Source organism: Pinus tabuliformis, chromosome 7 (assembly GCF_031772625.1).
Source record: "Pinus tabuliformis cultivar Carrire ecotype Pingquan chromosome 7, CPIR1, whole genome shotgun sequence".
NCBI lineage: Eukaryota > Viridiplantae > Streptophyta > Pinopsida > Pinales > Pinaceae > Pinus > Pinus tabuliformis.
This window is the reverse complement of record NC_142293.1, coordinates 1,884,811,317-1,884,822,533: the sequence shown is the minus strand read 5'-3', so window position 1 is coordinate 1,884,822,533 and position 11,217 is coordinate 1,884,811,317. Positions and strand designations below refer to the sequence as shown.

Below are 11,217 nucleotides of genomic sequence, written 5' to 3'. Positions count from 1 at the left end.
ATCCAGCAGATGAACTCTACATTCGGTCAATGGCTACACTGCTTGCAGTTTCTGTTGAGGAGCTATTCCTCTGTCTTCGATGCTGTCTGTCGATTTGTGTGGGCCTGTATAGCTCAGGGTTTCTGTTCTGAAGTTATGGTAAGCTGCTTTATGTCTTGTGGGTTCACTGTATAAGTGTTTGCATTCTCTGTCACTGAGCTATATTCTTTGTACAGGTAGCTGCGTCCTTGAAGCTGCCGCTCTTCCAATCTCTTCCCGCCCTTGAAGGTAAACTTTCGTACTATGATTCACCCGGTTTGGTTGTCTTTTATCGACACTTACAGGTTCTGTGCCGTTTACAGTTTATGGAATGGGTTTCTGCCTCGACAGCTCTCCGTCGACCTGTGGGTGAGTTCCTTCACGCTTGCATTTGTCTGTTCCTTCGTTTGTTGTATGCTGTTGGTGGTTCTAACCTCTCGTTGCTTCTGTGTACAGGTTTGAACCGAGGGCTGGCTCACAAGGGTTCCGAGCTGTGCAGTCTTCACATCTTTCCAGGCCTCGTACCCTTTGCAAACGGGTAGGGTCTATTCCTGTTACAGTTGCCTGTAGTGTGTTTACTATGACCGTGGCTGTAGATCTTAGTTTGTTTGGGTTGTTAGGGTTTGGCCGTGCCTTCTGCCGGCGTTTGCAATCTCTGTACTCTGCTCTTTTGTGTCAGTCGATGGTTGTCATATAGCAAGGGTTTGGAACTTGTGTTTCTTTACGGCGATGTCGGGGTTTGTTACATGAAGTTGTAAGGCTTTCGTCCTTACTGTACACAATGACTATGAAATATTTAATTTAAGTTAAATGGACACAGTATGGTTGGTTTGGTACCTTTTTTGTAATCTTGTATATGGACTTTGCGAGACCTCGTTCTCCTCGTGCTTGGCATACGGGTTCTGGTTATCACAGTTGCATTCTGACTTTCCTTGAATGCCTGTAACGCTCTCGTTCTTGTATTTGTTCTGCAACTTTATGCTGTTAATAAATCCGCCTTGCTCATACGCTGTGCTGTGACCGCCTTACTCTGTCTCATTTTGTAGGCTGGTTCTGGTAATATTATGGTCTTGATTCAAAGTCTGTAACGCTCTTGCATTTCAACAATTTCTCCTATTTTAATTTGCTTTTAGATACAGTAATACACAGTAACAGTGATGTGCATAATAATGAAAAGAGTCGTTAGCAATAGATTATCTCAGATAAAATAACAGTAGTTCTGTACAGAGGGTTTCTTGTTCTCGTTTCTATTTCTTTTGCTTTTCATGAAGGGAAGAAGTCCCTGTACAAATGTTTATTTTCCTTTTTAATCTACATGGATACATAACTAATTGATAAACTTCTCTACCTGAATTCTAACTGTCATTTTAGTTATTCTTTAACAAAAACTTAACTAAACAGTTTTCCCTTCCTGGGCCTAAACAACTTTGTAATCTAAAATGCTATGAGATAAAAGGAAATAAAACAATAGTTAAAAAAAAACAATAACCAACTCGGTGGTCTGTCCACCCAATCCTGTAGCCTCTAACTTGTTTCTGTTCTCCCGTGAGTCGTCAATAGTCATTAGTCTCCTTGGAGCTGGATGCTCCTGCATCAGGCTCCCGGGGTGGCAAAAAGTCATGGCTCCGTTCCATGAGGTCGTCAATAGAATAGCCCGCCTTTTGTATCTGCGTTGAGTTGAGCCACGAACTGTCCTCTATTGGACGGTTCTTCCACTTGACTAAATATCGCAGATACTCTTTCCTGCGTGTGCGTCTAGCTACCTGCGTATCCAGAATTCTTTCGACCTCAAGGGGTGGTGCTGTTGGCAACTGTCTCATCCAAGTGTCTTCTCCATGGTTGGTGTTCTGTGGCATTGTTGCTGCTGCATCATTCTCCGAACCAGCGACATAGGGAAACAGATCTGCCACGTTAAAAATTGGAGAAATCCCAATTCCAGGTGGCAACTGTATCTCGTAAGCGTTCGCAGAAAACTTTCGGACAATTTTGCAGGGACCGATCTTCTTGAATTTCAATTTATTGTACTCCCGTTTTGGAAACCTCTCCTTACGTAAGTATGCAAGTACTTCATCCCCAACATTAAATTGTACTTCCCGACGCTTTGTGTCAGCTCGTTGTTTATATTTTTGGCTGCTGTCCTGCAATTTCAGCTTGACTTGTTCGTGCAAGTTGCTCATAGCTTGAGCGAATTCTTCCCCATCAGCGCTCCGTTTCTCAAGTTTCCCCAAATCTCGCAATTCATGCACTCCTCACGGATTCATGCCGTACAAAATCTGGAACGGACTGTACCCGGTGCTGCGGTTCGGTGAACCGTTGTACGCGAACTCTGCTTGAGCAAGTACACGGTCCCGCGTTCGGGAATTTTCCCCTTTTAAACTTCGAAGTAAGTTTCCTAGGCTTCTGTTCACTACCTCCGTCTGACCATCAGTCTGCGGGTGGTAAGCGGAGCTGAACTGCAATTGAGTATCTAACTTTTTCCACAGAGTTCTCCAAAAGTGACCAGTAAATTTGACATCCCTGTCAGAGACAATGGATTTCGGGAGTCCATGCAACCGAACGATTTCATTAAAGAAAAGATGCGCTATATAAGTAGCATCGCTGGTTTTCTTACACGGTACAAAATGTGCCATTTTTGAAAATCAGTCAACTACAACCATTACTAAATCGAAACCTCGTTGTGTCTTCGGCAAACCCAGAACGAAGTCCATGCTCACTGAATCCCATGGTCGGCTTGGAATCGGCAATGGCGAATAAAGACCAGTATTTTGACTGTGACCCTTTGCTAGTTGACACACTTTACATCTGCTCACGTACCTCTGCACATCCCGCTGCAATTTCGGCCAGAAATAGAAATGTCGTACCTGAGCAATCGTTTTGTCTATACCAAAGTGTCCAGCCAGTCCTCCACTGTGCTTTTCCTGTACAATATTTTCCCGCATAGAACAGTTGGGTATGCATAACTGCCCTCCTTTGAACAGCAATCCTTCCTGTAGATTATAGTCTAGCCACTTGCTGTCATTTCGTAACAGCGGGTTTTGGCAAGCCTCATAGGCTTCCATAAACTCAGTGTCGGTCGGATACAGCTATTTTAGGTGTTCAAATCCCAAAATCTGCATCGTGCTTTCCTGGAGAAGAAACGTCCTCCTACTGAGTGCATCTGCTACTTTATTTGATTGTCCGCTAATGTGTTTCAGTACAAACGTGAAACTTTGCAAATACTCAACCCAAGCTGCATGTTTATGATTCAATTTGTGCTGTTGCATAATGTACTATAACGTAGAATTGTCAGAGTATAAGACAAACTCGTTACCTAACAGGTAATGTCTCCAATGTTTCAAAGCCTGCACAACGGCGTAAAACTCCTTGTCGTAGGTTGAGTATTTTTGCCTGCTTTCATTTAGCTTTTCACTGAAATAGGCGACCGGTCTGTCCTCCTGGCTAAGGACTGCCCCAATGGCTGTCCCACTGGCATCACAACGAACTTGAAAAAGTTTGTTGAAATCAGGTAGTCTCAATATCGGTCTCTCTGTAATCTTCTTTTTCAGAGTTTGAAAACTACTTTTTGCTGCTTCAGTCCAGTGAAAAGGCTAATTTACCTTCTTAATTGTGTCCAGCATAGGTGCGCAAATCTCGCTGAAATTCCTGATAAATTTTCTGTAAAAGCTGGCTAGTCCATGGAAACTGCGGACTTCAAACAAGCTTTTTGGAGAAGGCCAGCTAACTATAGCTGCCACCTTTTCTGGATCCATCTTCAATTCATTTTCGTTAAATTCTTTCAGTACTTCATTCATCAAACGCATGAATGTGCTGGGAGAGTTGCTCAACCCAAATGGCATCACCAGCCACTCATATAAGCCTTCGTTTGTCTTGAAAGCTGTCTTCCACTCATCTCCTTCCCGAATCCGGATCTGGTGATATCCACTTTTCAAATCAATCTTCGAAAAATAAGCTGCCCCACTCAAGCAGTCCATCATATCGTCCATCCTAGGTAAGGGAAACCTGTACCTAACAGTAATTTTGTTAATAGCCCTGGAATCTGTACACATTCTCCACTCTCCTCCTTTCTTTGGAGCCAAAACAGTTGGTACTGCACATGGGCTCATGCTCTCCCGAATCAAACCTTTGTCCAACAACTCCTGGACCTGTTTCCTGATTTCTTCATGGTCCTTGGGACTCATGCGGTAAGCTGCCTTATTCGGTAGGCTTGCTCCTGGTATAAAGTCGATATAGTGACTAATACCTCTCCTTGGTGGTAATTCATCTGGAAGATCATCTACCACAATATCCCCAAAATCCTGCAGTAGCTTCTGTACTTCTTCAAGTAAATCCAAAACCTGTGTATGAAGTACCACTGTCTTTGGTCTCCTTATGACAGCAAAATTTATCTCGCTGTCCTCAATCTGTCTTATAAACTCTTTTCCGCCTAACAGCAGTGCTTTCACTCCACTAGCTTCTGCTGTATTTTCCTCCTTGATGGGTACAAGCGTATGCTTGATCCCATCTTTCACAAACTTATAGCAATTCGTTTTCCCGTCATGAACTGCACTTCTATCAAACTGCCAAGGTTGCCCCAACAGTAGGTGACAGACATCCATTGGCATGACATGACAAAGGATTTTGTCCTTGTACTTACCAATCTGAAACTCCACCTCACACTGTTCGTCAACTAACAGTTGATGCCCTTTTTGCAGCCATGATACTTTGTAGGGAGTGGGATGTTTTAACTTCTTTAATCCCAGTTTTTCTACCATCTCCACAGCTACTAAATTGTCAGTACTCCCACTATCTATGATCAGTTTACAACATTTGCCTCGCGACTTGCAGACAGTGCGAAACAACGCTTTCCGTTGATCTGGTTCTGCAACCTCCTTTGCTGGTTTCAACAGCACTTTATTCAACACCAAGGCTTCACCTGTCTCAGGTGCATTTTCCGCTTCTTGAGGTGTTGCCTCAGCATCCTCTGGCTGAGCAACATAAGCTCCTCTTCCACCTGCTGGTTCACCTTCAGGACATTCATACGACTTGTGTCCCCATTTGTGACAGCGATAGCACTGGACAGCTCCCCTGCCCCGACCATATCCTCGCCCCCGCTGAGGTGGTCGTCCTCCTCTAGTGCTATTGTATTTTTCTGCTGCTCCAGCAGATTTAGAGCTGCTGCTTTCTTCACCTGAACCTGCACCTCGGCCTCTTCCAAACATCTTACCTTTCCCCCTGCCAGTTCCACCTCCTCTTCTGGCATTTTGCTTCCGGTTAATTTTTTCTTCTGCCTTCAGCACAAACTGATAGGCTTCATCCAATGTCCGGGGTGAAAGGATACCAATTTCATCCAAGATTTCCCCCCTTAAGCCATTCACAAATCTGGCTGTTTTCTCCGGGGTGTCTTCCACATATCCTGCTCGTAAATTCAACTTATAAAATTCCTCTGTAAATTCTTTAACAGTCATTCCCCTTTGTTTCAAGTTCTGTACCTGCCGGTACAGCATAATCTGGTAATCCTTCGGCAGGAATTTCTCTTTCAGTTTGGCCTCCATTCTAGACCATTTCTTTATAGGCTGTTTGTTAAGCCTCCTCCGCTCCGCCTGAATGCTGTCCCACCACAAGGACGCATGTCCCTTCAGTTTGGTGGCGGCGAACTTCACCTGTTTATCCTCACTGGTTTCCTCGAATTCGAAATATTTGTTGACTTCACTTAGCCAATCCAACAACACGTCTGCGGACAGACTTCCATCATAAGTTGACAGCTCATGTTTTGGCTTGTGACTCGACAACAAAACCGACTTCAACAGTCTAAATTCTGGTGTCACTCCTTCTAATTCCTCCTCTGGCTCTGCCTCATCTTCATCACTGTTATCTGCCGGGTTTCTTCTTCCCCCAGCCTCTATTTCTTCTAAATGTTCTCGCAAGATACGGATCTCCTCACGGAGTCCCTCTTCTGCTACCCTCCGGACTCTTCCTCTTCCTCTTCCTCTTCTGCCAAGCTCCATTTTCCTTTACTCAAAACCTGCTCTGATACCACTTTTGATGGCCCAGCCCTTGGTGACGCGGACACACAGTCACGTGAGACCACGTGGTCTCACCTTAGGCCCGGTGGTCACTTTATGTGCGGACAAAACTCCCGCGATTTACCCGGCCCTCAACCCAAGGCTCATTAATTCACACCTCTGCCGGTTTAAGGGTTTAGTTACCGGCTGGTTCCGTCAACTCCCGCCTTTGTTAAACCCTCAGGTCTTGCCTTTGGCTCATTTCCGCCTATCACTCGGCCGCTGCTCTTTCTGTAATCCTGTGGCGATGCTTCCGGTTTCGAACCCTGGTCACTGTGACATCTAGCAGATGAACTCTACATTCGGTCAATGGCTACACTGCTTGCAGTTTCTGTTGAGGAGCTATTCCTCTGTCTTCGATGCTGTCTGTCGATTTGTGTGGGCCTGTATAGCTCAAGGTTTCTGTTCTGAAGTTATGGTAAGCTGCTTTATGTCTTGTGGGTTCACTGTATAAGTGTTTGCATTCTCTGTCACTGAGCTATATTCTTTGTACAGGTAGCTGCGTCCTTGAAGCTGCCGCTCTTCCAATCTCTTCCCGCCCTTGAAGGTAAACTTTCGTACTATGATTCACCCGGTTTGGTTGTCTTTTATCGACACTTACAGGTTCTGTGCCGTTTACAGTTTATGGAATGGGTTTCTGCCTCGACAGCTCTCCGTCGACCTGTGGGTGAGTTCCTTCACGCTTGCATTTGTCTGTTCCTTCGTTTTCTGTATGTTGTTGGTGGTTCTAACCTCTCGTTGCTTCTGTGTACAGGTTTGAACCGAGGGCTGGCTCACGAGGGTTCCGAGCTGTGCAGTCTTCACATCTTTCCAGGCCTCGTACCCTTTGCAAACGGGTAGGGTCTATTCCTGTTACAGTTGCCTGTAGTGTGTTTACTATGACCGTGGCTGTAGATCTTAGTTTGTTTGGGTTGTTATGATTTGGCCGTGCCTTCTGCCGGCGTTTGCAATCTCTGTACTCTGCTCTTTTGTGTCAGTCGATGGTTGTCATATAGCAAGGGTTTGGAACTTGTGTTTCTTTACGGCGATGTCGGGGTTTGTTACATGAAGTTGTAAGGCTTTCGTCCTTACTGTACACAATGACTATGAAATATTTAATTTAAGTTAAATGGACACAGTATGGTTGGTTTGGTACCTTTTTTGTAATCTTGTATATGGACTTTGCGAGACCTCGTTCTCCTCGTGCTTGGCATACGGGTTCTGGTTATCACAGTTGCATTCTGACTTTCCTTGAATGCCTGTAACGCTCTCGTTCTTGTATTTGTTCTGCAACTTTATGCTGTTAATAAATCCGCCTTGCTCATACGCTGTGCTGTGACCGCCTTACTCTGTCTCGTTTTGTAGGCTGGTTCTGGTAATATTATGGTCTTGATTCAAAGTCTATAACGCTCTTGCATTTCAACAATTTCTCCTATTTTAATTTGCTTTTAGATACAGTAATACACAGTAACAGTGATGTGCATAATAATGAAAAGAGTCGTTAGCAATAGATTATCTCAGATAAAATAACAGTAGTTCTGTACAGAGGGTTTCTTGTTCTCGTTTCTATTTCTTTTGCTTTTCATGAAGGGAAGAAGTCCCTGTACAAATGTTTATTTTCCTTTTTAATCTACATGGATACATAACTAATTGATAAACTTCTCTACCTGAATTCTAACTGTCATTTTAGTTATTCTTTAACAAAAACTTAACTAAACAGTTTTCCCTTCCTGGGCCTAAACAACTTTGTAATCTAAAATGCTATGAGATAAAAGGAAATAAAACAATAGTTAAAAAAAAACAATAACCAACTCGGTGGTCTGTCCACCCAATCCTGTAGCCTCTGACTTGTTTCTGTTCTCCCGTGAGTCGTCAATAGTCATTAGTCTCCTCGGAGCTGGATGCTCCTGCATCAGATCACCTCTTTCACCTATTGTAGCCAATCTCTTCATGGAAAAATTTGAAAAGAAGGCTCTTGAAACCTAACCATTAAAACCTAAGTTTTGGGTCAGGTTTGTGGATGACACCAGTGTTGACTAGCCTCATGGGGATGATGAACTTAAAAACTTTTTAAACCATGTCAATAGCATGTCTGATGACATCAAGTTCACAATAGAGATTGAGGAGAATAATTTCATACCATTCCTTGACATCCTCCTCATAAGAAACAAGGATGGTTCCATAGGTCACAAAATTTTCAGGAAAAAGGCACATACTGATAATTATCTCCGTGCTCATTCACACCACCACCTAGCTCAAAAAATGGGTGTTCTTCAAACCCTCTTCACTAGAGCACGTAGAATATCATATGAGAGCCACATCGAGGAAGAGATTACCTACTTAAGAAGAACATTTTCTAACCTAGGATACAATAATAAAGACATCTTCAAGGCCATTCAGAAAGCCAAATCCAGAAACAAAAAATACAAATCAAATAACCCCCCCACTACTAATGCCTACCTTCCGTATATTCATGGTGTTACTGACAAACAATCCAAAATTCTCAGAAAGAAAGATATCAAAACTTCATTCAAGCGCTTGACTACTATTAAACAATGAATGAAATCGGTCAAGGACAACCAAGAGCAGCTCGAGCGGAAAGGTGTTTATATTATCAACTGTGCTTGTGGATAACACTATATTGGGGAAACAAGTAGGTCAATCAGGATCAGGCTCAAAGAGCGTAGTGCAAATATCTGTAAGGAAAGAACCCATTCTTCAGCTTTAGCTGAGCATGGAGGTAAGACAAACCACAATATATGCCTTGAAGACACAAAGGTCATTGCCAATGAAAAACACCATTTTAAATGTAAAATTCGTGAGGCACTTGAGATCATAAAGCACCCACATAACCTCAATAGGGATGGAGGCTGGGAAATTAGTAGAAACTGGACCTCACTTTCCACCCCATTGATTAAAATGACCCTCCCTTTCGCATCCCCCTACCTCTCTTAATCTTTCCCACCCTCTATAGGTCAAAACAACTCCTCTCCTAACCATAAAAATAACATTAAGAATTATAAGAAAAATTGTGTTTTCAATATAATAACTAGGCTTCATATTAAATATAAGATTCAATTTAGAATACATTAACAATAATCCATTAACATAAACACATATGAGTTTAGAATCTAATTATTAATAATACATTAATCTCCTACAAATTAAAATATTAAAATTAATAAAATAAAATAAAATAATTGTTTATATTTATATTTTACTTTTTAATTAAAAAAAAAAAACTTATTACATTAAAAAAAAAACATAATAAATTTTAAAGAAAACCTAAAAACAAGCTAATTGCATAAACTTAAACTTAGTATCAATCAAAGTATTAAAAGAAACAATTCACTAAACATCCCTCCCTTAAAAACATAGATTAATATAGACTCAATTAAAATTTAAAATAAATAGGTAATTTATTAAGGTAAATAAACTTAGTTGAATAAACAAACTAATAACATTAACTTAAATTAAGCAATAATTCAAAATTAATAAAACCAATCTATAAACAAAAATAATTATATTTAATTAAAATAAAATAAAATTAAAAGAATCTTTATAATAAGATTAGGAATATAAAGAAAGAAATACAATCAATAATGAATGGAATTTAATAAATTATTAAAACAAATTAAATATTACCAGAATATTATTAACAATAAAAATAATAAAAATGAATTTAAATTCAAATCATTTAGATGTCGGCTTACCAATTTGACAACTCACCTAACCATATTTATTGCTTTTATTTCTCTTCTTTGTAAATCAGTCCTGATGATGAGTCTTGGTCTAGACTCGAAACGTCCACGAATTAAAAATGAAGAATGTGGAATATCTGAATTCAATTTCTCAAAAACCACACCACAGAAATCTACAAACCATTATAATTTAATGTTAAAATTATCCAATTTTCTATTAATCTAATAAAATATTATTATATTTAATATTATTATTAATAATTATATTTATAAATATTTTTTACATTTTAATGTTAAAAATGTCTAATTTTTAGGACATAATAATATGTGAGAGCGATGCTCGGTGAAGGAGCAACGAAACCCTAGCTAGAGAATGACACAAGAAGATTGTAGCTATTCCTCAATGGCCCCTGTTGCTGGGGTTTGAGCACCATGGACACACCAGAGGATGGAGAGCCTCTATCAAATCAAGAACAAGAAAATGAAGGAAAAACAAAATCTTTTTCCTCTCTCTTGTCTGCAATGCGCTCGACAAAAAACATACCATCAGTCACAAAATTTGTTAAAAGATTGGAAGACATTCCTGAAATCTCACTTCCGCTTGCACTTCCCCGCAAAGTAGCACTTTCTCTGGTGGAGCAAGGATTAGTGGGGCAGTTTATGGGGTTATGGCCATCGCCCAAAACTGTCCAAAAATGGGTAGAAAAGAATTGGACCATGTCAATAGATGGAAAAATCTCAATCAGGTTTTGTGGAAGAGGATATTACACCTTTCACTTTGAAACCAAGGAGGATTGAGATCTGATGTTTAGAAATGGACCTTATTTTATGGATACAAGGGGTTTATATCTAAATAGATGGATGCTGGATTTCGATCCAGAAATGGATGTCCCCAATGCTATCCCCGTCTGGGTTAGATTGCCACACCTTCCCCTTCACTGTTGGGGGGATGATTCAGTCAAAGCCATAGGAAACGCAGTTGGGAAATATATAGACAAATGCAAGCCAAAGGAAAATATGCATGCATGTGCAAGAATTTCCTAGAAAGGGATACTAGAAGCTATCAAATCAAAGTGGACCAATGGACGCACATACAATAGCTGAATTATGAACAAATTCCCTTCAAATGAAAGGCATGTCATGAATATGGTCATTTTTCAAATAGATGCACAAAGAAAAAGAAAATGAAAATGAAAAGAGTGAAGAACTGGAAAACAAATGGGAACAAGTCAAAAGAAAGAAGACAGTCAACAAACAAACAAATCTATCTACCTCGCAACCCCCCACATCACCCAAAGAAGATAATAATCATCTTGCTAGCCTTAATCCTTTTGAGCCTCTGGATCCTTCAGCCCCCTCGTCCCCTAGACCACGATCCAGATCCAAATCTAGATCCCCACAACATACCCCCAACCCCCCTTCATCCCCTCTGGCATCAAACTCTCACACCCCTCCCCCTCCCTCAATACTCCCTCAAT

The 11,217-nt window shown here is 41.0% G+C and overlaps 2 protein-coding genes and 1 long non-coding RNA gene across 3 annotated transcripts; 1 reads left to right on the top strand and 2 right to left on the bottom strand.

Moving 5' to 3' along the window:
• Nucleotides 1-707: 707 nt before the first annotated feature.
• LOC149256006 (uncharacterized) lies at nucleotides 708-2,195 on the bottom strand. Its single transcript, XM_089455179.1, has 2 exons — nucleotides 1,709-2,195; nucleotides 708-790 (listed from the first exon to the last, which is right to left on the bottom strand). The coding sequence occupies exons 1-2, from the start codon at nucleotides 2,193-2,195 to the stop codon at nucleotides 708-710; spliced, it is 570 nt and encodes a 189-aa protein (XP_089311305.1).
• Nucleotides 2,196-3,287: 1,092 nt separating this feature from the next.
• LOC149256005 (uncharacterized) lies at nucleotides 3,288-6,002 on the bottom strand. Its single transcript, XM_089455178.1, has 3 exons — nucleotides 4,652-6,002; nucleotides 4,024-4,441; nucleotides 3,288-3,483 (listed from the first exon to the last, which is right to left on the bottom strand). The coding sequence occupies exons 1-3, from the start codon at nucleotides 6,000-6,002 to the stop codon at nucleotides 3,288-3,290; spliced, it is 1,965 nt and encodes a 654-aa protein (XP_089311304.1).
• A 468-nt stretch (nucleotides 6,003-6,470) lies between these two features.
• On the top strand, nucleotides 6,471-6,979 carry LOC149256004 (uncharacterized). The gene is made up of 2 exons (XR_016265513.1): nucleotides 6,471-6,726; nucleotides 6,814-6,979. It is a non-coding gene; the product is annotated as an uncharacterized LOC149256004 (long non-coding RNA).
• The last annotated feature ends 4,238 nt before the right edge of the window (nucleotides 6,980-11,217 follow it).